Source organism: Haliotis rufescens, unplaced genomic scaffold (genome assembly GCF_023055435.1).
Source record: "Haliotis rufescens isolate VD_foot unplaced genomic scaffold, xgHalRufe1.0.p SCAF_3, whole genome shotgun sequence".
Taxonomy (NCBI): domain Eukaryota; kingdom Metazoa; phylum Mollusca; class Gastropoda; order Lepetellida; family Haliotidae; genus Haliotis; species Haliotis rufescens.
The window spans coordinates 45,480,379-45,508,023 of NW_025964001.1; the positions used below are offsets into that span (position 1 = coordinate 45,480,379).

At 48.8% G+C, this 27,645-nt stretch overlaps 1 protein-coding gene across 3 annotated transcripts in view; it reads right to left on the reverse strand.

Moving 5' to 3' along the window:
* The window catches only part of LOC124124362, a 40,732-nt gene that overhangs the window by 7,295 nt on the left and 5,792 nt on the right, over nt 1-27,645 (reverse strand). For all 3 annotated transcript variants that reach the window (XM_046487502.2, XM_046487518.2, XM_046487510.2), the window contains exons 5-16: nt 27,233-27,260; nt 19,306-19,576; nt 18,440-18,793; nt 14,389-14,557; nt 11,930-13,095; nt 11,696-11,747; nt 11,194-11,280; nt 9,754-9,956; nt 9,166-9,319; nt 8,943-9,050; nt 2,344-2,450; nt 1,208-1,316 (exon numbers count right to left, since the gene is read on the reverse strand). In XM_046487502.2, coding sequence (XP_046343458.2) covers nt 1,208-1,316; nt 2,344-2,450; nt 8,943-9,050; nt 9,166-9,319; nt 9,754-9,956; nt 11,194-11,280; nt 11,696-11,747; nt 11,930-13,095; nt 14,389-14,557; nt 18,440-18,793; nt 19,306-19,576; nt 27,233-27,260 — 2,808 coding nt within the window. The remainder of the gene's footprint in view (nt 1-1,207; nt 1,317-2,343; nt 2,451-8,942; nt 9,051-9,165; nt 9,320-9,753; nt 9,957-11,193; nt 11,281-11,695; nt 11,748-11,929; nt 13,096-14,388; nt 14,558-18,439; nt 18,794-19,305; nt 19,577-27,232; nt 27,261-27,645) is intronic.

Here is a 27,645-nt window from a genome sequence, read left to right on the forward strand (position 1 = left end):
CGTCAGGGTGCTCTGGGTAGAGGCTGCGACCGTGGGGACCGACATCATGATAGTAGTGAAGGCCAGGGAGTTGTCGTCTGAGATAGCCGATATAGTAGTGGGCGAATTCTAGGAAAGGTCAGACATCTTGCGCCGGTGTTTCCTGGCCTGTTGTGATCTCCGTTTTCTTGACACACAGAGGTACTGTCTGAAAGCTGTGGGGGAAAGCAGGAGACAGTCTTTACATCTTGAACCTTGGAGGCATTGAGATGTACAATTAAGGCACAGGGGGTGGGGAACCCACGTCAACATATTACGCCAGCACTTTGAGCAGGGGGGCATGATATCTGCAATGAAGCAGTGTAAAATCACAATGCATCCCCGGCCGATTATGTATGCTATAATTCGTTTATCCCACTTCGTGCGGTTATGAAACAATTATATACGAAAAACATATGAGAACATACAAAATGAAGACAAAATACTTGCAAGGGTACGACAATGGTGAGGTACCGAGCAAGAAGAATATAGAACGGAGGCCAGTTCATAAGTCGCTGGCCACGTAAAATATTCAAAATGGCTACTTGAAACAAGACACCTGGGATTATTCATTGTTTTCTTTAGAGAAAACGCCAGCAGGTGTCAAAAAATGTTATGCACATGTTATCAAACATAGAATGTACAAAATACAAACCGTATGCACAACCCAAAGACAATAAACATTAACTCAAGGAGCAAACACGTGAGGGTTTGAACAAGTTTATGCTACAGATGGAAAACAGGTCTTTACTCAGCAAGTGATAAGAGTAATGTGAGGATCTGTGACGTCACTTCCTTTAGTCACATGGGAGCTGTGTGATAGGGCTGGCCTCTCAGCTAGTTGGAGCAACTTCTTCAAGCAAAGACCTTCACACAGCTCTTTTCTCTGTCAATAACAAGCAGTAATATGCAATAAGGAGTAATGCAGGATAAGTAAAATATATATATAAATAATTAATAATAATAACATAATATATTAATTATGGGGGTCACCGGAAATAGGCTTCACACATTGTACCCATGCAGGGGGAATTGAACTAAGGCCTCTTGCGTGAGGTGTGAACACTTTAACCACTGGGCTAGGCACCAAATCATCATCCTTCACGATGGTGCATGGGAGGAGAGTTGCTAAGGTTGCAGCTTCAAGTTCAAATGGTAATTGGTGACTATGGTGAGGATCACGACTTACATCTGTTGCCTCCGGCCAGACAACCAGGGACTTGAGCTTGGTAAGCTGCTCCAGTGTGATGTACAGCGTGTCTGCCAGGCTGAAGTGAATCAGCTGAAGCTCCTCCAGGCTGACAAAGAGATACACTCCGTATAATGGGTCCACACAGATACTGACAGGCCAACTCAGGGCCATTAGGTCAAAGTGTTGCAAATTTGTTTCCAAGTAGGTAAAAATATCCCTCAAATTCATGTGAAACAATTACTTTGACAAAAGATTGTTTATCATAATTTTGTTTGTTATTTGTTTGTATTTTTTTTGTATGTTGTTTAACGCCGCACTCAGTAATATTTCAGCTATATGACAGTGGTCTGTAAATAATCGAGTCTGGACCAGACAATCCAGTGATTGACATCATAAGCAACGATCTACGCCACTGTGATATGATGACATGCATCAACCAAATCAGGGAGTCTGACCACCTGATCCCGTCAGCCGCCTCTTACAACAAGTAATTAACATGTTATGAAGAGTTATACAGTAAACCATCCAGCATGAAGTAAGCATGATAGGTATTGCTATTATTCTACTGACAAAATATAAGTGAACTGATGAAATGACAGTGAAGTTTTAATGACGATAAATGTCTGTTAAATTTTAGGCATGCAGATCAATTGCAGTAGTGATTATGAGCTCCCTTATAGGCTCACCTCACACACTATGGTTTCTGTGTGCACATGCATCACGTGCTGTTCATGCATGATTTGAAATTTCATTGCGATTAAATGTTACATTCACATGCAACGCCTCATTATTGTAAATGTATCTCTGTACATTGAAATCATTAGTTCCCTTATTTTTCGTTGGTAGTGTACTTGTATCGCAATTGGTTATTGCCAGTTTGGTTATCAGGAAGGAAAATGAAGTAGAACTCAAATAATTTGTATTTTGAAAAAACTTCCATTTTTTAACTACTTGTCATACTTGACAGCTTAATGTATGTGCATACCATCAACCAGAGGCATCTTTCTGTTCTCTTTCATGTCAACAATATAATTCTATTCTTATCAACTGAAGGTTTCTTTGAAGAATGTTAATCTGTGTAATATTGAACAGAGCTGCACAGTTGGAATGTGACGACTGGTAGCTCCACTTACTTCTCCAAGGAGGACAGAGCATCGCCGAGGCCGATGTCAGGGATCTCCCCCCCATACTCCAGGCGGAGGTGAGTGAGGTTCGTCAGCGAGCCCAGCACAAAGTAGGTCTGTAACAATGAACACAATCATAACAATCTCTCTCAGTAACCTACATCTCGCTGAACATGTAAAGGTTCCTTGTTCATCAACACAGACATGTGTCATAATCCGGCATATTAGAGTTTAATGGAGTCGGATTCACTGCCAAATAATCTCATAATTACAAGGTTAACACTTCTCACCCATGGAGAGAAAACGTCCAGAAGACAAACAGCAGTTCTGGTGAATTGACAACACTGCTCATTGCAATCGAAAGATGTTGTAGAATTTTCCTATTCGGAATATTCTATAAGTAATACGTTACCACTGTTATACCGAGGCTGTTGTCTTCCACAACTGCTGCTATAGCGAAATCTACCACAGAGATCTCAATTACCTCATGCAGCACGTGCGTAGCCACCTAGCTGCCATGTGACACCCTTCACTCTTGTCTCTTGCGAGAGCAAGTGCTCGGGGGACGGACGGGCGGGCAGCAGCCCAGTGGTAACGTATTACTTATAGAATATTCCGAATAGGAAAATTCTACAAATTACATTAAGTAATACGTTACCACTGTTATACCGAGGCTGACTACCACAGTAGGCGGTGGGGAGCACCTACAACCCGAATCCTGACTGCTAGCGTTCCTTCTGACCAGCGGAAGTAAACACCAAGGCGGAAGCACTCGATGCGCATGCACCTAGCTAGGCGTTACCCTATAGGAATACCAAAGCACTGTCAAGCGCATACCGTAAGGCTCAATCGTCATTGCCAAAACGATTGGTGACTCCAAACGGCCCCACTGGATAGGTATTTCATCGCCGCAGCGGATGAGAACACTGTATCCGCGTGAGCTTAATCTTAGATCAGGTTAAACAGTCGAAAAGAGGGAAATTAATTTCATTCAGACCGTATATCCCAGAGCAAGCCTACTTAAAGTATGCATTAGGCGCGTGACCTAATTCCAGTATTTGTAAGCATGCATCACAAGGTTGGGATACACGACAGACAATTAAAGACATAATTGTCAAAATACAAATAAGGACAAAGCACACAAAAAGCCGCCCTCACCTGTGGTGTGAGTGCGCTGGTTTGCGGGACCCCAACTCCTGTACCCACGGCAGTGGGAACATTGGAGTCGACCCAGATTGACCACCCTGCGAAGGTCAGACGCCTGAGGAGTTCGGAATTGCGCTGGGCACACCCCTTAGTTGCCCGCTTGCGCCACGATCCGCGGGCCAAGACGGTGCACACTCTCCACGACGGCATCAGCGACCTGTTTGAGGTAATGATTGGCAAAAACCGAGTCAGAACGCCAGTAACAACCTCGTAATATTCTGCGAACAGAGATATTCGAGTGTAGGGCAAATGTTGCAGCTAGCGCCCTGATCTCGTGCGGGTTTGACCCCGCTACCGGTAACCCCCGAGACGGGTACGCCAGATTGATGACAGAACGAAGCCACAACGCAATCGAGTTGCGAGTTATGTCAACCGTGCGATTAGGGTTACACGATATGAACAGACGGTCACGCCCTTGTCTACGTTCATTCGAAGCCTTAAGATAATACTTAAGGGCCCTAACCGGACACAGCGCTCTGTCCTCAGTATCAGCAGGATGTAAGATTTCTTTGAGTGATCTTACAGTGAATTCTCTCTCCGATTGCCCGATTCTCTGATTCTTGGCGACGAAGCCCATGAGCAGGCCCAGGCGGACCGCTCCTTCGTCACCCCTATCGAATCGTGCCTTGGCGACATCGAGTGCATGAATTTCGGATACACGTGCCGCCGTGGCAAAGGAGAGGAGAAATGCTGTTTTCCAAGTCACATGCCGGAACGAAGCACTATGCAAGGGTTCATACGGAGCTTCCGTAAGTGATTGCAACACTAGGGAAAGATCCCAGGCCGGTGCCCGAAGGCGGCCCTTCTTAAGATCGTGCTGTTTGAAACCCTTGATAATACCCCGTATCACCGGCTCTTTGGAGAGACTGGTACCCATAGCAACGTCCCGTACCGTAGCAACGGACGAGACATAGTTGGCAATGGAACCCCCGGAGAGTTTCCGGGTCTCTCGCAAGTGAGGCATGAAACGAGAAATATCCTGCACAGATACCTTATCTGGCGAATGAATGTGATGTTTACAACACCACTTCGTGAAAATAACCCAACGTGCATTATACACCTTCTGGGTAGAATCACGATGCATACTAACGTATGCCCGAGACGCCCGGCGAGAAAAAACTTTACTCCTCAGACGCTCGGTGACAACATCCACGCGTGCAGATTGAACTGCCCTGCGTTTGGATGAAGCTGACGGGTGTGAGGGTGGATCAAGAGATCCGGTCTCACAGGCAGTGGAAGTGGCGACTGCGTGACCTGGGTCAGCAAGTCGGGGTACCACGATCTGTTCGGCCACATGGGCGCGAACAGTAACATTCGACAGCGAACTCCTCGGAGCCGGCTTAGAATGTGTGGTATCAACGCTGTCGGCGGGTAAGCATAAGCGACCAAGCCCGTCCAGTCTAACGCGAGAGCATCGTGATCGATGGCCCTCGGGTCCGGGACTGGTGATACAAACAACGGGAGTTGATTGTTGAACCGCGTTGCGAACAGGTCGACCATCGGACGACCCAAACGTTCGCACAGCCACTGAAACACTACTGGGTTCAGCATCCACTCTGTGAGGCTCGGATCCTGAGGCCTCGATAGAGAATCGGCCAGTACGTTCTGAACACCTGGGATGTGACGGGCGCGTATCTGGCACGGGACACTGTCCACCAGAGCGTAAAACTCGAACGTGAGATCGAGTAGCGAGTGACTGTGGGTTCCCCCCAGTTTGTTCACATAGGACACTACCGTCGTGTTGTCGGTCGCCAGCATGAGCCGGGCGTCGACGAGACGATGCTTCCAGTGATTGACTGCGTTGATCACTGCCTTGAACTCGAGACAAGTGATGTGAAGACCTAGTTCGTCTACGTACCACAGCCCCGAGCTCACCTCCCCCTTTAGATGGGCGCCCCAGCCCACTAGAGAGGCGTCTGTATACAGGGTCAACGTGGCCCGGTAGGGCCGCATAGAGACTCCTAATAAGACAATGTAAGGGACCGTCCACCACTCCAGATGCGGTCGGAGCCGATCCGGGAGGGCGACGGTCGCACTGTTCACCTCCGTTGCTAACAACTGGATTAAAAACCGTTGCAGCGGGCGGAGTTGGAGACGACCCCGTGCGGTGCAGTCCTGGGCTGATACAAGTAGCCCTAACAGCTGTTCCCAAAAGTGAACAGTCTGTTGCACCGCTAAGACTTTGGCAAACATCGCCTGAATTTTGTGCCACCGGTCTGGGGGGACAAAGAGGCGATGGGACACCGTGTTGAACCGACCTCCGATGAACAGCAAGTTCTGAGAAGGGGTTAACTCGCTCTTGGGGAGATTGATAATCCACCCAAATTGCTCCAAGAGCCGACGTGCGAAATCGAGATGGCGTGACAGGGTGTCCGTCATTCGATTTGCTACTAGCGAGTCGTCCAGGTACGCGAAGTACCGGACACCCCTCCTGTGGAGGAACCCCACTATGGGGGTGGTTAACCGGGTGAACAGCCAGGGAGCGGACGTGTGAATCATTCTGAGTTCGGCACTGTCCTACTTGGGAACGAGAAATATCCTGGAGTAAAACCCTGGTGTTATTTCTGGTAGAGCTAACTCCCGTACTGCCCCTTCTCCACCAACCTGCCGATGGCATCGGAGAGGATGGGAAGATCGGTTTCCTGCCAACGGGGCAACGGTGAGCGGCGGATTCGCTTTGAGATCAAGCCGATAGCCGTACCGAATCATGTTGACCACCCACGGGTCGTCGAACACTTGTTCCCAATTCTCCCAGTAAGTCTGGAGTCTGGCTCCCACTGGGGAAGGAGAGGGGGCCCTGACAGGTTGCAGCAGGCGCAACTGTCCAGGGCCAAGTGACTCGGGTTCGCCTAAGGGCCAACCGAAGTTGGCGCTGTCGGCATACGAACCCCTCCAATGAGAGTCACCTGGAGGGGCCCTTGCCGTCCGTCGACGACTTGGGCTTCCCCCAGTTCCCCGTCTTCCCGCGAAAGGGCAGCTGATTGCCCATACCGGAGCCCTCAGGGCGGGCTACTTCCCAGAGGAAGAAGAACCCGACCCCTTAGACCTACAGGCCGCAGCAGCCTGGGGCGCGCTCCGGTTAGGAGCGGCACCCAGGCGCCTATGCAGGGACCCAACAAGAGCAATTGTGTGCCGAGAGTCCTCGGCAACGTACTCCAGGGAAGCATTTAAACTGAGCAGGCAGTTGTAAATGCGCTGGTCATGGTCCGTGGGAGAACCTTCGACCAGACGGGCCGCTGCAGCCAAGTAAGTGTCTCCGTGAGACATGGAGTGCCGAGCGAGGGCGTCCAGCTGGTGCAAGGTAGCTTGCGTTACCGTAGCAGCCGGTGGGGCACGGACACCCAACCGCTCAACATGGGCCTCCGCGGTAGGACCAGCCTCGGGAAAGGCAAGGTCATGTACCGGGAATAAACCCTTTCTCCACGACGTCGGAGGCAAGGGGAGACCCCGACCGGAGGCCGCCGCGAAGGCGTTCTCCAAGGAAGGCTTGAAACCGTGCAGCAAGGTCGATGCGGGGAAAGCCGTGTCGGAAGACTCATCGTATACCTCGGAGGAACCCACAGTCGTGGATTCCCCGCGGTACCGGCCGGGGCATGTCCTCAAAGAGGTCATAAACCATGGCCATGCGGTCCTAAACCGATAGCGGGAGCAACGGTTCGGGGGAAGGACCGGTGACCACGGGAGCCGCCGCCGTACCGGTGGACCCCGCGTCCGACCCCGCGGCCACCGAAGTGGCCGGAGACGGAACAGCCAGCGGCCTATCCTGAGATAAGGCCGCCAGCTTGGAGTCCACAAGTTATGCAAGTAATGCAGCGACGGAATCCCCGGAGAGCACACGGGCCGCCAAGAGATCCGCCGCTTTACCGGTGGACCCCGCGGCCACCGAAGAGGCCGGGGACAGAACAGCCAGCGGCCTATCTTGCGATAAGGCCGCCAGCTTGGAGTCCACAAGTTTCGACAACAATGCGGCGACGGAATCCCCAGACAGCCCGAGGGCCGCAAGGGGATCCGCCGCAGCCGAGGAGGTGGTACCCGCACGGGGACCCCGACCGGACGAACCGGCCACCACAGGGGTGGAGACGGACTGGACGTACAGCCGGTACCGCTCAAACTCCGCAGGCCCCAGACCTTCGCACAGGATGCACCGGGTGTCCCCGCAAGGAACCCTGCACCGCGGGCAACGATCGTGGGGATCCCGGGAAGACAAAAACTTTCTGCACACCCCACAACTCCGAGGAGCAGGGGTAGAGGGGGTGGATACTGGGGACATATCCATGTCAGACATTGATTGTTTGCTATAAACAAAGAACAAAACATGGTTACAACGCACGCACCACAATGATTCACAAACGAACATTTTCACAAGAAAATAAACGAGCAATGTGAACATATAACATACACATATAACTTTTATTAAAGAAATAAGTTATGTTAACCCCCAAAACATACAAGAACAGGGGAAACGTAAAACACAACGTGCATACGCGAACCCCGCAAGTATATAGAAAAAAGGGCGGGAAAATTATAACCAAGCGTAGCTACCGCAACGACCATTAAAAGCACAGTTTATTAGAGAATAAACTATAATAAATATCACCAAATCTTCAAGGAACGCTTCAGCAGGAGAAAACACGTCTTGCTAAGCAGACGAAGGAGACAAGAGTGAAGGGTGTCACATGGCAGCTAGGTGGCTACGCACGTGCTGCATGAGGTAATTGAGATCTCTGTGGTAGATTTCGCTATAGCAGCAGTTGTGGGAGACAACAGCCTCGGTATAACAGTGGTAACGTATTACTTAATGTAATTGTTTTACACAAGTAACAACACATGGACTACAATCACCGCTGGATTGACCTACTTCATTTGAATCTGCCTCATCTGGAGTTTTATGCGAATGTCATGGCGGGAAAGCAAACAATAATTATTAACTACTACTACCCCATATTATATCATGGAAGTCCAAGTAAATAGTCTTGCCGTTGGTGTTTGCTGATGAGTGTCTTTAGATTTCTAAGGAAAGGCTAATCGCATTAGCTTGACACCTTTAAGGCTAGAGGTTGGCAATTGCATTTACTTTGTGATCAACTTATATCAGAATTTCCCAGAATCCTCACAGGGTCCCATCATTGCCCCTACTACAATAGAATGTCCACAGGGAACCTTTCACACACCACACTTCAACTCACCTCTGATGACCAGGTGTTACAGGTGCCTCACAAGTTCACCCTGCTTCAACTCACCTCTGATGACCAGGTGATATATGTGCCTCACTAGTTCACCCTGCTTCAACTCACCTCTGATGACCAGGTGTTACAGGTGCCTCACTAGTTCACCCTGCTTCAACTCACCTCTGATGACCAGGTGTTACATGTGCCTCACTAGTACACCCTGCTTCAACTCACCTCTGATGACCAGGTGTTACAGTTGCCGACCTCCAGGAACTTGAGCTGCTTCATGTCACGGAGGAAGTGGAATTCATTATCTGGGATGGACTTCAGCGTAGTCAGGGACTGAACACAAAGAAGGAACTAGTTAATCACAGGTAACACTTAGTCACATAGAGTTGTCCTACTTATTCCAGCAAAGCATGAAGCGTGTTCAAGTAGAAAACAAACACTGTCTTACCAGGGTTTCCAGGTTCTTGAGAGCTGCCAGTTCCGCCAGGCCTCCATTGAATGAGAAGGCAGGTAGAGTGAGGCCCCCGGTACCTCGGAGTCGCAGTTCACGCAGGTGCTTCAGACACACGAACTTGCCCAGGTCAATTTTACATGGTATGTTCCTGGTGGGAAGAAGACAGTATATTCATGAGGATATATAACAAGATGTCACAAATATCCCATGTTGTTACATAGCAACGTTTCATAATATATGTCAGTAGCATAGTGTGGGGTTATGAAGATGACCACAAATACTCCTTGATCTGCACAACACATGACAAACACAGAATCCACTTCCTTTAACTCACTTTAAAGTCTTCCTCACAATGTTGGGTCATACATTCATGTGTTTAGATATGACATGTTTACAAGTTCAATTGGTCATCAATATTTGTTAAAATGTCTTGTGCTGCCTGAGGCTATTTATGGTAATGCTTATCAGTGTAGTATATTGTTTCAAGAGTAATGTTAAAAATTAACTTGGTGTGATGCACATATGTGTACAAGTCCATCCATCATCTACGGGCAGTATGAAGTTACAGATGTGGCCATGTACCTATTCTGATCTCCGTTGACCTCTGAGATGTACTCTGATTTGAAGACTTCGAGGTTGCCCAGTTTCTCACACACCAGGTGGAGCACAGAGGCTGGGACATGGCCGAACTCGATCTCTCGCAGACCCACCAGGTGATGCAGGTTGGCAATCATCAAATGCCATGTCCTGTTCCTGTCATGTTTGTGGAACATCCCTTGCAGGCACTGCAACATAAAACCAGGCCGTCGACATGATGGGCACGTCCATCAAAACATGGGCTTGGCTTCAGTCCCAAGAAGTAATACAACAAAACATGGGCTTAGCTTCAGTCCCAAGAAGTAATACAACAAAACATGGACTTAGCTTCAGTCCCAAGAAGTAATACAACAAGGACTTAGCTTCAGTCCCAAGAAGTAATACAACAAAACATGGGCTTAGCTTCAGTCCCAAGAAGTAATACAACAAAACAAGGACTTAGCTTCAGTCACAAGAAGTAATACAACAAAACATGGACTTTGCTTCAGTCACAAGAAGTAATACAACAAAACATGGACTTAGCTTCAGTCCCAAGAAGTAATACAACAAAACATGGGCTTAGCTTCAGTCCCAAGAAGTAATACAACAAAACATGGGCTTAGCTTCAGTCCCATGAAGTAATACAACAAAACATGGACTTAGCTTCAGTCCCAAGAAGTAATACAACAAAACATGGGCTTAGCTTCAATCCCATGAAGTAAATAATACAACCTGGGATTAGCTTCGATTCCTCGAAGATAACAATACATCAAAATATTGCTACAGCACAAAAGTTTATCAAGTGAGTATGAAAACCTAATTTTGTTGAAAGGGAGCATGTTTATCATTTACAACTGAAATGAAGTGAACCAGCTATTGTACACTTGCACAGTATCAAATTGTCACTGTTGTTTGTTTGTTACATGATGCTTCATTCAACAATATTCCAGCCATATGACAGCTTCCTGTGAATTACAATCAAATCTGGACTACACAAACCAGTGACAGAGATCATGATCAACGTCCACGTCATCTGGGTACAATAACTGCAAGCAGGTTAGTCACTGAGTCGGACCCCCCCCCCCCCCCCCGATCCATGTAGTCAGCCATAACACAAGCACCAAATCCCCTGGCACAATGTCACTGCGGCAAGAATCTATTGCCATGATTTGTGCTGCAAGGGAATGGTGACATAATATATTAGGCAGTTTACAGCTGTGAGAACATCGTCAACAGACTATATTCTCACAAAATGAGGAAAGTTGACCCTGTGTCAAGTATGTATATCTATACACTATTCATGTTAGATATTATGATAAGCTGCCAATGAAGAGAACTCCACATTTCTGATGTTTGCCCTTATAAGCCGTAGGCACCTGGGACCTGCAGTACCCTGTACTACCAACAGACAGGAAGACTAAAAACATGCACGGTTGTGAAACCTACCAGACTCTCGACTCGGACCTTCCTAAAGAACTGTGCTGCAGGTTCCCACTCGCTGATCACTGTGCTCCGGAGACGAACTCGCTTCCACTGCAACAACACAGAACACTCAAACATCAGGGACTTTTTGTTTAATGCTGCATTCAGCAATAGCACAGCAGTAGCACAGCAGTAGCACAGCAGCTTGTAAACAATTGAATCTGGGGTCAGGCAAACCAGTGACTGATATTATGAGCAACATCTGACACCACCAGGTTACAGTAACAAGTTACAAAAGGGGCTAGCCTAACCGTACAATCCATGGAGGTACCTCTTACAACAAACATTGTCCACTCTATGCTGGAATCCCACGCAGCTACTAAGGAACTTCGTCACAAAACACAATATATTCTAAACAAGTGATCAAACATCAACATACAATAACTTCTAAGATGGTAATAAAGCATAAAGATTGTTAACTTTTCCATGACTTGATAATTGGAACAATTATTGTAATAATACTCACCAAACATGGTTGTAAGGAGATTTTATTCCAAGTACGACAAACTGCTCCAGCCCTGTCAAAACAACATCAACATAATCAGCAGAAGCAGCAGAAGCATTCGAACCTATCAATTTAAACCTTATCAACGTAAATCAACAACATCATACATTACAACAGTCCAAATGCAAGATCTCTACTACAAACTAGAAAATAAAATGAACACTTTCAGTACAAATTTCACAATTCAAAACCCACCTTAGGAGATCTTTAGTCCGTAAATATTCGAAGATTTGTAACATACAGTCATAACCTGCATACAGTTTTTTTATATAGCAGCAGGTTGCATCAATAGCTTGTCTCCGCTTAGACGCTCGAGTGGAGGGAGAGGAAATGATGGACATGTCCTTCTTAGCTGCAGGTGGCTCCTCCCCTGGGGGTTGCACTGCTGGGCTGCCTTGTTTAGGGTCAGCACTATCCATAGAAGCTGTGTTATTGGACACTGTCACACTAAGTTTGGCATTGGGATCTGTTGGAAGAGGGAACGTGTTGGGAGGGAGCAGCACCTTCAACCCGTCACTCGAGTTTATTACACATGACGGAGGCACCACAATCTGAATATTGTTGATTTTCAAGGCCAAAGGCTGTGAAAGTTTTAATCTCTTTGTCACACCTTCTGGTAGAGTCAATAATTGTGCATTGAGAGGAATTTCCGACTGCTTGGAAGTGCTTGTAGTGAGCTGTGCGTCAGTCCTAGGCTGGATTCCATTTGAACCTTGAGACACCGGTACAAGCACCCCCGGGGCCACTGTAAGCCTGGGGGGTGGAATAGTGGGCATGGTGGCCTGAGCAGGCTTGTTGAGAGATTGCTGGGGTGGGGGGCGTAACAAAGTGAGAGGGGGCGCGGCCCGTACTACACCTGAAGTAGGGATGGAAATTGTGGCTGGGGTGGGGAGAATGGGTGGTGCTCTCACACTGGTATTGACAAGAGTATGTACCGGCACTGGTGCTCTCACCGTTGCCGTGGGGATACTCATAGTCCTTACACTGTTGGTAGCCAGTAAACTGGTCATCCTTGGAACCTGACACACAGGCACAGATGTCACTATATTCAAACTGGTGAAGTTGGGCAAGTTGGGCTGTCTCCGGTCAAGGATTGATCGTAATGCTCCAATGGCATCTGAATTCTGGTTGATTGTTGTTGTTGTTGGGACTGTCCTGCTGGGCCGTATAACACCGGGGGTAACTGCCACAGGAATGGTTGGACGCATCATTATAGTGGATGTCGGGGTCACAAACGGCCCAGACACAGCTACGAGAGAGGTTGGTGTCGGGATAGACGAGTTGGGCATGACTAGTGTGGGTCGGATTGACACAGTGCTGGCTGGAGTGCTCAGAGACTTCGTGGGATGCTGGGCACATATCTGCAGAATCAGAAAGACTTCTTCTGTCAACCATCACAACATTCACATTCCACAAAACACATAGGACTAGGTTAAATTGATTAGAACATCAGTTCTAGTTTTGTCACTGAAATCTTCAATTAGTTGTAGGATGTGATACTCCTTTATAACCTATGAAGTGAAGGTGGGGTAAAATGGGTTTTAACGTCGTGTCCAAGATTTTTGCACTTATATAGCATTCACTCTGTGTGTGTTGTGTGTTTTGTGTGTTCCACTCTCTGAGAGAATGCACTTCCCCTAGAACACAGAGGCCGTCATATTGGATTATGAATCCATTTCTGATATTTTTCATTTTCAAAAATCTCTTTAAAATTTTGAAGGTTTCATATTGTTTGATATTGTTACAACACACTATCAACACATGAGCAAAATGCACCATTTAACCTGAACCTACCAGACAGAGGAAGCTGGTCTTTAAGCCCCTGACCCTACCAGACAGAGGAAGCTGGTCTGTTAGCCCCTGAACCTATCAGACAGGGGAAGCTGGTCTGTTAGCCCCTGAACCTACCAGACAGGGGAAGCTGGTCTGTTAGTCCCTGAACCTACCAGACAGAGGAAGCTGGTCTGTTAGCCTCTGAACCTACCAGACAGAGGAAGCTGGTCTGTTAGCCCCTGAACCTACCAGACAGAGGAATCTGGTCTGTTAGCCCCTGAACCTACCAGACAGAGGAATCTGGTCTGTTAGCCCCTGAACATACCAGACAGAGGAATCTAGTCTGTTAGCCCCTGAACCTATCAGACTGAGGAAGCTGGTCTATTAGCCCCTGAACCTACCAGACAGGGGAAGCTGGTCTGTTAGCCCCTGAACCTACCAGACAGGGGAAGCTGGTCTGTTAGCCCCTGAACCTACCAGACTGAGAAAGCTGGTCTGTTAGCCCCTGAACCTACCAGACAGAGGAATCTGGTCTGTTAGCCCCTGAACCTACCAGACAGAGGAATCTGGTCTGTTAGCCCCTGAACCTACCAGACAGAGGAATCTGGTCTGTTAGCCCTTGAACCTACCAGACAGGAAGCTGGTCTGTTAGCCCCTGAACCTACCAGACAGGAAGCTGGTCTGTTAGCCCCTGAACCTACCAGACAGAAAGCTGGTCTGTTAGCTCCTGAACCTACCAGACAGGAAGCTGGTCTGTTAGCCCCTGAACCTACCAGACAGAAAGCTGGTCTGTTAGCCCCTGAACCTACCAGACAGGAAGCTGGTCTGTTAGCCCCTGAACCTACCAGACAGAGAGCTGGTCTGTTAGCCCCTGAACCTACCAGACAGAGGAAGGTGACCTTGTCTTCCTTGCAGTTGACACACCGGGGATGGAAGAGACACATACATCCAGCACACTGTAGAGTGGGGGGGGTCCCCTCCAGCCCTGGACACTGCAATGTGCACAGCTGACCCAGGGAGCCCGGGGGAGACAGGGGCGTTGTCGTCTTGCTGGACGCAGAAAGAAACCATTAATTCAACACTGTATAAGTCTTCTCAAATTAGTAAAGCTAACTTTTTTTTAACATTTTGATACTTATCCTGAATTGCTACCTCAATGCTTCTACTGCTGTTCTGTGACTAGGAGACGGAGCTGTGAGAGGTCCTGGCTACAGAAATTGTTGTACCAACCACTTACTTCCTCCCACAGCTACCATGTGACTGGAAGTGGCGATGACAGCCATTACCACATCACTGCTAGTAACGGACATCTGAAAGAATTTTGCAGGGAGGTACCAAAGCAATGGGAGGGCACTTTAGACGTTCTAATGCAGGATAAGTATCCAAAAGTAAGTAATATTTAAAATTTTACAATTTTTGTTATCTTATTCTTCATTACTACCTTGCATCTTTACCTCTGCATCTTTATCAGACGGAACAGAGAGGAGCACACCTTTCAGATGGAATTCAGGATATACCCTCCAACCAGTCCGGGTAACCAGATAGCATCCTGAGTGGGAATCTACTAGTCTGGGATAATTACTACCAGAGAGGTTGCAGGGTCAGTTCCAAGTTGTAAGAATCTGGGGTCTGGGGTTAAGATTGTCTGGGGTTAGTCACCTGCTGTGCTACCACCAGTGGACCGAAACCATGAGCACCTTGCACATCCTGAAGAGCCACGTCTCAGAGATAATGACTGGCGAAGACCGTATCCGAGCTTATCCGAGTATCCATGATGGAGTGGATGGAACAATTGCTGTGAAGAGCCATGGTCGAGGCGACAGTTCGAATCTCATGGGTATTGTTGGGTCTAGGTCGTATGCCTGCAGTATAATTGAACACAGCCATAGTGAGATAGTGTTACGACTAACTCCCGTCTTGGAGGTAGGCGAGTCCGGAATAAACAGTCGTTTCCAAAATCCACACTTTGATTGATGGAGGAAAACCCTTAAGGCTTCATTTGGGCACAGAAGTAGTTCATCCTCCCACTATTGATGATAAAGGAGGAACGGCGAAAGATCTGTCCGGCTGTCCTGGGAGTTGATTCTTAGCAATGAAATCCCAGCACAGCCCAAGATGGACAGCACCGTGTGCTCTATGTTTGAACCGTACTCGGGATACAACAATGTAACTCATACCAAGCAAATGCCAAAAGGAAAAACGTCTTTTTTGTAAGATTGAAGAAAGCGACGAGTGGAGTGATTCAAAGGGAGCAGTACGGAGCAACTTCAATACCACGTTCAAATCCCAAGCACTAAAGTTCCGGGATCTTAAACATTCTACGATCCGTAAGAACTGCTAACATCTAATTGAGGGCTACCAGATATATAGTTATGGTACTACCCTTGAAGTGTTGCTTGTTGCAGAGAAACTGAAGGAATTCAGCCATAAACTACAGAGTACATGTCAAAGGTCTTTGTGCAAAGAAGCCGAGTAACCTTTATCACCTAGGGCACAGGGGAGATGTGCCAAGCGTGCAGACAAAACTTGACTGGAGCTAGGTGTGGCAACTGACTGTGGGGATGTACCAGTAGGTGTGGCCACCTTTGGGAGCTGTAGGTTCGGAGTCTGGCTGGTGGCAAATAAGTGAATCAGTGACAGGCACTAGACGACTGTGATGTTGTCTTGGACATGGCGAGCACTTGGCGCTGAAGCCAGTACTGCCAGTGAGACATGGCCAGGATGAGTTCTTCGAGTTCCAAACTGTTATGTGCCACCAGAGCTGATTGTATGACCACAGATCGGAGGCTGTCTGGTCCTCCAGATGTGCCCCCCCCCCACAAGCCCTGTCATGAGGCGTCAATGAACAGGTGGAGTGAAGGCTTGAGCGCTGTCAAGGTGACGCTGTCACAGACATTTGATCTCACATTTGCGTCCACAAACGCAGATACAGGCGGAGGTGAGTCTGGAGGGCTATAGAGGTCCGTGGGTTCTGCCGATGTCAGATCCTGAGCTGACGTGAGAAGGCCCATTAATACATGCCATTGATGCAGAGTGCTAGCTTTGTGAAGGGCAGGAAGAAGATGGTGCTGTGTTTTGTGCCACCTGTCGTCTGGTACCAGGAGGAGATCCTGGTCTGTGCGAAACTGGCCGCATATAAACCAGAGCTTGAAAGACGGAGTGAGTTCCGACTTGAGCTCGTTGACAATCCATCCCAGTTGTGTGAGTAGACGACTCACGAAATCCCTGTGAAGTAGAAGCGTTTCTGTGTCCTGATGATTCAGTAGGCAGTCAACGATGTAAGACTCGAACTGAACGTTACTCAGGTGCAGGTATGCCGTAATTGGCTTGATGATCTGGGTAAACATCCATGGGGCTGTGGAAATGCCAGATGGGAGGACCGGCCACTAGTAGTGGATACCCTGGAAAGAGAACCTAAGAAATTTCCTGCAACTGGGGCGGATGGGTACATGTAGCATCCTGGAGGTCGAGACTGATCAGGGAATCGTTGGCATTGATTCTGGTCCTGAGCAGTCTCAATGTAGTTAGATGAAAGTAGGGAGGACAATCGAGGTAGTGCTTGTTGAAGACAGCGAGATTGTGTATCATCCGGAATTTGGATGAATCCTTCTTGGGCATCAGGAACACTGGAGAATATAATCCTGGATGTGCCACTAGATCGGGAACAGTCCCGACCACCTGCTTGAGCACCAGAAGCCAGACAAGAGAGTCGGGCGTCCGCCATGGGGTAAGAGGTGGGTGAGGTGAAATTGGGTTTAACGTCGCGTCCAAGATTATTGCACTTATATAGCGACGTGCATGCACGTGTATGTGTGTGTGTGGCTGCTTGTACTAGTCCGGACTGATGCCGATTTATAGTGCTAGCTCACTGAGATACCATGCCGCAGTTTAACATGAATACCCCACTCAGACACAGTATACTGACTCCGAGCCGACCAGTCCTTGTTTTAGCCCCTTAATGCCGAGCGCCAGACAGGGTAACAACAAGTACAATCTTTTAACGTCTTTTTGTATGACGCGGCCCGGGATCGAACCCCGGACCTTCCGCTCTCCGGGCGGACGCTCTACCACAAGACCACGGAGGCGGTCCCATGGGGTAAGAAGTTAGTGATGGGTCTTCTATGAGAGAGAACCGGTATCCCTGACAAATGATGTTGGTGACAAAAGGATCTTAAAGAATTGTCCAACTGGCCCAAAACCTGGCCAGTCTCCCACCTGTGGGCATGTCTATAACTGGGACGACTGGTGGTGGGAGACCCCTTGTGTTGGCGATGGCGGGGTTGATAATTGCCTTGTGGCTTTGTACGGTCTTGACTTGAGGGCAAGCCTTAAGAGAGGTGCGCCTAGGCTGATAATTGCCTGTTTTAGCTGGTATAATTTGTGCTGATTGTAGACATGCTCCAAAGTTGGAGACATGTGCTTGGGTTGCAGAGATCATACCCTAGTACACCAGACTATAATATATACAACTGAGAACGTATTGGTTATCAAAGGATAAGCAAAAGGATAGGCAAAGGATGCTATCTGGTTCTTCAAACTGGGGAGCTTTATTCTCAAACGTCTGTACAGTCAGATGACTAGCAGTGATGTGGTTATACGTGACATCTCCACCTCCAGTCACATGGTAGCTGTGGGAGGGAGGAAGCCACACAACTAGTCGGTACAACAATTTCTGAAGCCAGGACCTCTCACTGCTCCGTTTCCTAGGTCAAAGAACAGCAGTAGAAGCATGAAGGTAGTAATACAGTATAAGATAAAAACTTGAACAAATATCCCGAGCCCTAAAAGATCAAAAGAAATCCCAACCTCTACATTGCATAATTAGAAACATTTTCACTTGACATTAATGAAATAATTGGAATCAGAAAAGTGAAACCTGAGCGTGCAATGACAATCATTGAGTTACAAGGGCTAATCTAAAAAAATCCCTACCTCGGAGGCTTAAAGCTTGGGATACGTGGAGTTGTGCTCTTCCTGGCAGTAGCTTTTTTCCGTGGCGGGCCAGAGCTCGTGAAGGAGCCACTGGCATCATCATCACTGTCCGTGTCCACATCGCTGTGGGAGCGCTTGATGCTGACAGCAGGCGAGGCAAACCGGACAGTGGGGCTGAAGTTGACATCAGTGTCCCCTTCATCCTCCTCGTCCTCCTCCTCCTCCCTCTCAATCACAACCTCGGGGGGAGGGTAGGACAGCTTGGACGGACGGCCTGGTCTACGTCTGGGGGAGGCTATACTGTCAGATGCAAGTGTGGCATTCCTTGTTGACACCGGACTCTCTGCCTTGAGGCTACCAGTAGAAAACGCAAGCTCGTTATTTCTAAAGGGAGTAGATGCATGTTTAGGGGAAATGGCAAAACCAAAATGTTTGTTGTACGCCGAACTCAGCAATATTCCAGTTATATGACGACGGTCTGTAAATAATCGAGTCTGGACCAGACAATCCAGGGATTGACATCATAAGCATCAATCCATGCAATTGGGATATGATGACATGATGCATCAGTCAGCGAGCCTGACCACCTGATCCCATTAGTCGACTCTTACGACATGCACAGTCGCCTCTTAGGACAAGTATGGGTTGCTGAAGGATTATCTGGTGACGATACCCTTAATACATTTTTACATTTCCTTTATTTTTCAATGTTGTAAATAATATTCATTATTTCACTGCAAAGGCATGAGTTGAAAATATGGATTTATAATCTACATTTATACGCTCATCATTTCATTATCTCTTGATCATTGAGTTGCATGTGATTCGTAGTACACAGTTCATACAATACTGTCAAAGAGACCCACCTCACTCGGAACACTGTACTATTCTCTGGACTCGGCGAGGCTGAGCGCAAACCTTGACCTCGACCTGGAGATGCGCCTCGACCTCGACCGCGACCCCTTCCTCTCCCCCTTCCTCGACCTCTCCCAAATCCCCCACCACCTCCTCGAGACTTTTTCTGGAAACATCTCCGTCCTCTGTTTGCCTGCCTCAAGACTTCAAACGGTGGTTGAGAGATACACTTCCGGGCAAAGGAAAAGTTGTCGATGGACAATGGGGACTTGGTCTTTGTCACTGTTGAAGATAAGGAAATGGGTGTAACCTCATGTCCAAGATTATTGCACTTACCGTATTCGACGTATTAAGCGCCCCGCTCTAATAAGCGCCCACAGCGAGATTTGCTGATATATTGGCTAGTGAACAATCCCAATTAGCACCCCTTCCGACCCCTATTCCATATAATACGCACCGCTTCCTTCCCCTATTCGCGTATAATACGCACTGTGTGATATATGCACCCTTTATTATTGGCAATTAAATTTTTGAAACATATATCTGTCATACATAAACATTTCAGGCTGTCAGCATAAATCACGAAATTTATCTTTCAACTCTGTTTTTTTCACCAAAATAATATTCTAATAAGAGCCCCCTATTTCTAATTTTGAGAGCGCCCTGGGCGCTTATTACGTTGAATACGGTATATAGCGACTTGTCTGCAAGTGCATGTGTGGCTGCTTGTACTAGTCCGGACTAATGCTAATTATATAGTGCTAGCACACTGAGATATCATGCCACAGTTTAACTTGAATACCGCACTCAGACACAGTATACTGACTCAACGCCGACCAGTCCTTGTTTTAGCCCCTTATTGCTGAGCACCAAGCAGGGTAACAACAAGTACCATCTTTTAGCATCTTTTGGTATGAAGAGGCCGGGGATCAAACCCTGGACCTTCCACTCTCCAGGCGGAAGCTCTAAAAAGCTGTAACAATCCCAACAATGATTGGGATAGTGTGCCCATTCCTTGTCTTTTAATGACATTAGGTTGATAATATCCTTCACACTCTTCCCATATTACGCACATAGGCAGTCTCTCAGGGTTATCAGGGTTATCAGGTTTCGCATCAGAGTTGATGCCTGTCCAGAATGTTTGATGCTTAAATTGCTTATAATATATACATCCCCCAATGTGAAATATGTTCTAAAACAATTTGTACTATCACTGAGAAATGGAGTACTTAACACTGAATTCAACACGCTAAACTTTTGCCTTGGTTTGATTGATATGTGAGTGAGTGAGTGAGTATGGTTTAACGCCGCTTTTAGCAATATTCCAGCAATATCACGGCCGGGGACACCAGAAATGGGCTTCACACATTGTACCCATGTCGGGAATCGAGCCAGGGTCTTCGGCGTGACTAGCGAACGCTTTAACCACTAGGCTACCCGACCGCCCCGATTGATATGTGAAATGACACATGATGAGGAGTCATGCTTTGAGCACACCCTCCATGATAAGGATTCTTGTAGAATTTTCCTATTCAGAATATTCTATAAGTAATACGTTACCACTGTTATACAGAGGCTGTTGTCTCCCACAACTGCTGCTATAGCGAAATCTACCACAGAGATCTCAATTACCTCATGCAGCACGTGCGTAGCCACCTAGCTGCCATGTGACACCCTTAACTCTTGTCTCTTGCGAGAGCAAGTGCTCAGGGGACGGACGGGCGGGCAGCAGCCTAGTGGTAACGTATTACTTATAGAATATTCAGAAAATTCTACAAATAACATTAAGTAATACGTTACCACTGTTATACCGAGGCTGACTACCACAGTAGGCGGTGGGGAGCACCTACAACCCGAATCCTGACTGCTAGCGTTCCTTCCGACCAGCGGAAGTAAACACCAAGGCGGAAGCACTGTTGCGCATGCACCTAGCTAGGCGTTACTAGGAATACCAAAGCACTGTCAAGCGCATACCGTAAGGCTCAATCGTCATTGCCAAAACGATTGGTGACTCCAAACGGCCCCACTGGATAGGTATTTCATCGCCGCAGCGGATGAGACACTGTATCCGCGTGAGCTAAATCTCAGATCAGGTTAAACAGTCGAAAGAGGGAAATTAATTTCATTCAAACCGTATATCCAAGAGCAAGCCTACTTAACGTATGTATTAGGCGCGTGACCTAATTCCAGTATTCGTGAGCATGTATCACAAGGTTGGAATACACGACAGACAATTAAATGCATAATTGTCAAAATACAAATAAGGACAAAACACACAAAAAACCGCCTCACCTGTGGTGTGAGTGTGCTGGTTTGCAGGACCCCCCACTCCTGTACCCACGGCGTGGGAACATTGGAGACGACCCAGATTGACCACCGTGCAAGGACCGACGACTGCGGAGTGTGGAATGGCGCTGGACACACCCCCTAGATGACCGCTTGTGCCGCGATCAGCGGCCCAAGACGGTGCACCCCCTCCACGTCTTCATCGGCAAAAACCGAGTCAGAACGCAAGTAACAACCTCGTAATATTCTGTGAAAAGAGATATTCGAGTGTAGGGCAAATGTTGCAGCTAGCGCCCTGATCTTGTGCGGGTTTGACCCCGCTACCGGTAACCCCCGAGACTGGTACGCCAGATTGATGACAGAACGAAGCCATAACGCAATCGAGTTGCGAGTTATGTCAACCATGCAATTAGGGTTACACGATATGAACAGACGGTCACGCCCTTGTCTACGTTCATTCGAAGCCTTAAGATAATACTTAAGGGCCCTAACCGGACACAGCGCTCTGTCCTCAGTATCAGCAGGATGTAAGATTTCTTTGAGTGATCTTACAGTGAATTCTCTCTCCGATTGCCCGATTCTCTGATTCTTGGCGACGAAGGCCATGAGCAGGCCCAGGCGGACCGCTCCATCGTCACCCCTATCGAATTGTACCTTGGCGACATCGAGTGCATGAATTTCGGATACACGTGCCGCCGTGGCAAAGGAGAGGAGAAATGCTGTTTTCCAAGTCACATGCCGGAACGATGCACTATGCAAGGGTTCATACGGAGCTTCAACACTAGGGAAAGATCCCAGGCCGGTGCCCGAAGGCGGCCCTTCTTAAGATCGTGCTGTTTGAAACCCTTGATAATACCCCGTATCACCGGCTCTTTGGAGAGACTGGTACCCATAGCAACATCCCGTACCGTAGCATCGGACGAGACATAGTTGGCAATGGAACCCCCGGAGAGTTTCCGGGTCTCTCGCAAGTGAGGCATGAAACGAGAAATATCCTGCACAGATACCTTATCTGGCGAATGAATGTGATGTTTACAACACCACTTCGTGAAAATAACCCAATGTGCATTATACACCTTCAGGGTAGAATCACGATGCATACTAACGTATGCCCGAGACGCCCGACGAGAAAAACCTTTACTCCTCAGAAGCTCTGTGACAACATCCACGCGTGCAGATTGAACTGCCCTGCGTTTGGATGAAGCTGACGGGTGTGAGGGTGGATCAAGAGATCCGGTCTCACAGGCAGTGGAAGTGGCGACTGCGTGACCTGGGTCAGCAAGTCGGGGTACCACGATCTGTTCGGCCACATGGGCGCAATCAGTAACATTCGACAGCGAACTCCTTGGAGCCGGCTTAGAATGAGTGGTATCAACGCTGTCAGCGGGTAAGCGTAAGCGTCCAAGCCCGTCCAGTCTAACGCAAGAGCATCGTGATCGATGGCCCTCGGGTCCGGGACTGGTGATACAAACAACGGGAGTTGATTGTTGAACCGTGTTGCGAACAGGTCGACCATCGGACGACCCAAACATTCGCACAGCCACTGAAACACTACTGGGTTCAGGATCCACTCTGTGGGGCTTGGATCCTGAGGCCTCAATAGAGCGTCGGCCAGTACGTTCCGCACACCTGGGATGTGACGGGCGGGTATCTGGCACGGGACACTCTCCACCAGAGCGTAAAACTCGAACGTGAGATCGAGTAGCGAGTGACTGTGGGTTCCCCCCAGTTTGTTCACATAGGACACTACCGTCGTGTTGTCGGTCGCCAGCATGAGCCGGGCGTCGACAAGACGATGCTTCCAGTGATTGACTGCGTTGATCACTGCCTTGAACTCGAGACAATTGATGTGAAGACCTAGTTCGTCTACGCACCACAGCCCCGAGCTCACCTTCCCCCTCTAGACGGGCACCCCAGCCCACTAGAGAGGCGTCTGTATACAGGTTCAACATGGCCCGGTAGGGCCGCATAGAGACTCCTGATAAGACATTGTAAGGGACTGTCCACCACTCCGATCCGGGAGGGCGACGGTCGCACTGTTCTCCTCCTGTGCTAACAACTGGATTAAAAACCGTTGCAGCGGGCGGAGTTGGAGACGACCCTGTTCGGTGAAGTCCTGGGCTGACAAAAGTAACCCTAACTGCTGTTCCCAAAAGTGAACAGTCTGTTGCACCGCTAAGACTTTGGCAATCATCGCCTGAATCTTGTGCCACCGGTCTGGGGGGACAAAGAGGCGATGGGTCACCGTGTTGAACTGACCTCCGATGAACTTCAAGTTCTGTGAGGGGGTTAACTCGCTCTTGGGGAGATTGACAATCCACCCCAATTGCTCCAAGAGCTGACGTGCGAAAGCGAGATGGCGTGACAGGGTGTCGGTCATTCGATTTGCTACTAGCGAGTCGTCCAGGTACGCGAAGTACCGGACACCCCTCCGGTGGAGGAACCCCACTATGGGGGTGGTTAACCGGGTGAACAGCCAGGGAGCGGATGAAAGACGGAATGGGAGTACAACCCAGTCGTAGTGCCTGACTTGAAAGACAAACCTGAGATACTTGTGATGATCCGAGTGAATCGGAACATGCAGATAAGCATCCTTCAGGTCGATCGAAGCGAGCCAGTCGGCCTGCATGATCAGAGCTTTCAGGTCCGCCAAGCTCAACATTCTGAACTTGGGCGGCTTGTGCAGGTAGAACCCGTTGAACGATTTCAAGTTGTGAATCATTCGGCACTGTCCTTCTTGGGAAAGAGAAATATCCTTGAGTAAAACCCCGGTGTTATTTCTGATAGAGATAACTCCTGAACTGCCCTCTTCTCCGATAGCATCGGCGAGGATGGGAAGATCGGTTTCCGAATAGAAACCTGCCGACGAGGGCAACGGTGAGCGGCGGATTCGCTTTGAGATCTAGCCGATAGCCGTACCAGATTGTGTTGACCACCCACGGGTCGTCAAACACTTGTTCCCAATTCTCCCAGTAAGTCTGGAGTCTGGCTCCCACTGGGGAAGGAGAGGGGGCCCTGGCTGCGGCAGGCGCAACTGTCCAGGGCTGAGTGACACGGGTTCGCCCGTGAAAATGGCTGCTGAGAGCCCTTACCGGAGCCCTCAGGGCGGGGCTTCTTCCCGGAGGCAGAAGAACCCGACCCCTTAGGCCTGCCGGCCGCAGCATCCTGAGGCGCGCTCCTGAGGCCTCGGCAGACACAGCGGCCTGTTGTTCTTTTAGAACTCCAGGGATCTTGTTATTAAACAGGGTCCGAGCAGACCAAGGCTGCGAAAGGAGCACCTCCTGATTAGCAGCGTCCAACCCTGAGGCAACCAGATACGACTGGCGCCGGAGAAAATGGCACGTGCCGGAAATAAAGGCCGAAGCCCCGGCAACGTACTCCAGGTAAGCATTTAAACAGATCAGGCAGTTATAAATGCGCTGGTCTCGGTCTGTGGGAGAACCTTCGACCAGACTGGCCGCTGCAGCCAGGTATGTGTCTCCGTGAGACATTGCCAGCATGGAGTGTCGAGCGAGGGTGTCCAGCTGCTGCAAGGTACCTTGTGATACCGTGGCAGCCGGAGGGGCACGGACACCAAAACGCTCAACATGGGCTTCCGCGGTAGGACCAGCCTCGGGAAAGGCAAGGTCATGCACCGGGAAGGACCCTTTTCTCCACAACGGTGGAGGTAACGGGAGACCCCGACCGGAGGCAGCCGCGAAGGCTTTCTCACAGGAAGGCTTAATCCTGCACAGCAAGGTTGATGCCGGGAAAGCCTTGTCGGACGACTCGTCGTACACCTCGGAGGAACCCACGGAGCTGTGGATTCCCCGCAGTATCGGCAGGGGCTTGGGCATGTCCTCGAAGAGGTCATAAACCATGGCCATGCGGTCCTTAACCGATAGAGGGAGCAACGGTTCGGGGGAAGGACCGGTGACCACAGCAGCCGTCGCCGTACCGGTGGACCCCGCGTCTGAAACCCGCGGCCACCGAAGAGGCCGGTGACGGAACAGCCAGCGGCCTTTCCTGAGATAAGGCCGCCAGCTTGGAGTCCACAAGTTTAGATAGCAATGCGGCGACGGAATCCCCGGACAGCCCGAGGGCCACCAAGGGATCTGCCGCAGCCTTGGAGGTGGTACCCGCAAGGGGACCCCGACCGGATGAGCCGGCCACCACAGGGGTGGAGACGGACTGGACGTACAGTCGGTAGCGCTCAAACGCCGCAGGCCCCAGACCTTCGCACTGGGTGCACCGGGTGTCCCCGCAAGGAACCCTGCACCGCGGGCAACGATCGTGGGGATCCCGGGTCGACAAGAACTTGCGGCATACCCCGCAACTCCGAGGAGCAGGGGTAGAGGGGGTTGGAACCGGGGACATTTCCATGTCAGACATTTTTGATTCTATGAACAAAGAGCAAAACATGGTTACAACGCACGCACCACAATGATTCACAAACCCTCCATGATGAGGAGTCATGCTTTGAGCACAACCTCCATGATGACAAGTCATGCTTTGAGCACAACCTCCATGATAAGGAGTCATGCTTTGAGGACACCCTCCATGATGAGGAGTCATGCTTTGAGCACAACCTCCATGATAAGGAGTCATGCTTTGAGCACACCCTCCATGATGAGGAGACATGCTTTGAGCACAACCTCCATGAGGAGTCATCCTTTGAGCACACCCTCCATGGTGAGGAGTTATAATTTGAGCACACCCTCCATGATGAGGAGTCATGCTTTGAGCACACCGTCCAAGGTGAGGAGTCATGCTTTGAGCACACCCTCCATGATGAGGAGTCATGCTTTGAGCACACCATCCAAGGTGAGGAGTCATGCTTTGAGCACACCCTCCAAGGTGAGGAGTCATGTTTTGAGTACACCCTCCATGATGAGGAGTCATGCCTTGAGCACACTGTCCAAGCTGAGGATTCATGTTTTGAGTACACCCTTCATGATGAGGAGTCATGCTTTGAGCACACCTTCATGATAAGGAGTCATGCTTTGAGCACACCCTCCATGATGAGGAGTCATGCTTTGAGCACACTATCCAAGGTGAGGATTCATGCATTGAGAACACGCTCTATGGTGAGGAGTCATGCTATGAGCACAACCTTCATGATGAGGAGTCATGCTTTGAGCACACCGTCCAAGGTGAGGAGTCATGCTTTGAGCACACTGTCCAAGGTGAGGGGTCATGCTTTGAGCACAACCTCCATGATGAGGAGTCATGCTTTAAGCACACCCTCCATGGTGAGGAGTCATGCTATTAGCACACCCTCCATGGTGAGGAGTCGAGCTTTAAGCACACCCTCCATGGTGAGGAGTCATGCTTTGAGCACACCCTCCATGTAGAGGAGTCAAGCTTTGAGTGAGCGAGTTAAAATGCTCCATGCCTTGAGCATGTCTTTCATGGTAAGGGATCTCAATCCCCACCCTTCAAAACCTAAACTGCTTCCTGTCCTTGCCCAGCACTGGAAACATAACTACGTCTGAGCAACTATGTACAATCTAAAATACCATCCAGCAGTAAACCAGTTCAGTTAATCAACATGTTGAAATATGTGGATCATAAATTATATTGGTATACATTCCCAACAGTAAAGTGCAAAGTGTTGTCTCAAGGACACACAGTGGAGGACAGACACAGAAAATCATCACAGTTTCTACTTACAATAATCAGCAATCTGGACCATGGACCTCTGAAAGTAAATGGATTGTGTTTAATAAGTGCAATACAACAACATAAGTCACAAGTCCTTATGATGATATAAGAAAGAAAATCTTACTACTGTTGTTAGAGTCTACAATTTCAATAAACGATTGTGTAGATACTTGTTATTTTTATCTCAATGTAATCTATCCTCAGGTAGTCTGTAAATAATAGTCTGGACCAGACAATCCAGTGATTGATATCATGAGCATCAATCCACGCAAGTGTGCGTGCATATACTAGTCTGGACTAATGCTGATTTTATAGTGCTTCCCCAATGAGATACCATGCCACAGTTTACCATGTATACCCCACTCTGACACAGTATACTGACTCCTATCCGTCTAGTCCTTGTTTAGCCCCTTAATGCCTAG